The following is a 706-nucleotide window of genomic DNA, read 5'->3' as shown; positions in this document are numbered from 1 at the left end:
ATCTCAAGTTTGAGAGCAGCCTAGCACACAGAAAGGACATGTCTGAGAAATAACATGAGAAACAAGCTCTGAAAACCTCTCCATTCATCCCGAATCCATCTACTGTCATCACCCCACCAATGTCATCCCCATTTCCATACACCCACACCCTAGGGTACTCTACCTGCTTTCCACAGTCACTTCCATCCAATGCATACAAGACACTGGAGCCTCCACAGAGAAAGAGTGTAAGCTTTCAGGTTTTTCTACATCACACAAAATAATTTTCTTGGTATCCGCAAGAGCAAAGGCCAAAACTATAAACAAAGTAGGAAAATAATCAGAATAAGTTAGCATAACATTTCAGAAAATTATTTGGACATGTCATTTATTATCCAATTTTCTATTCCAAATACATTCTAACTACCTAAAAATTCTTCTTTGAGGGCCAGTGGCTCAGAAGCCGAAAACACTTGTCACTATGCCTGACAACCCGAGTTGAGGCCCCAGGACCCACATGGTGAAAGAATGAAATCAACTTCTATAGACTGTCCTCTGACACAACACATGCCCTATGGCATAAGCACCCCACATACATCATAAATAACTGTAATTAAAGCAACTGCTTTTGCCTTGAAGCTTTTATTTTTTGAGGTTATAATATTATTTCCCATTTTCTTTCCTCCCTCCAAATGCTTCCATAAAGTCCTCCCTGCTCTCTTTCAAA

General features: G+C 39.9%; 1 protein-coding gene across 1 annotated transcript in view; it reads right to left on the bottom strand.

Moving 5' to 3' along the window:
- The window catches only part of Anapc4 (anaphase promoting complex subunit 4), a 32,991-nt gene that overhangs the window by 27,298 nt on the left and 4,987 nt on the right, over positions 1-706 (bottom strand). Inside the window, exon 3 of the mRNA XM_031391069.1 lies at positions 164-296. Within this exon, the coding sequence (XP_031246929.1) occupies positions 164-296 (133 nt within the window). The remainder of the gene's footprint in view (positions 1-163; positions 297-706) is intronic.

Source organism: Mastomys coucha, unplaced genomic scaffold, assembly GCF_008632895.1.
Source record: "Mastomys coucha isolate ucsf_1 unplaced genomic scaffold, UCSF_Mcou_1 pScaffold22, whole genome shotgun sequence".
Classification (NCBI taxonomy): domain Eukaryota; kingdom Metazoa; phylum Chordata; class Mammalia; order Rodentia; family Muridae; genus Mastomys; species Mastomys coucha.
Note: the sequence above shows the minus strand (reverse complement) of the source record. Positions and strands in the feature narration are given on the sequence as shown.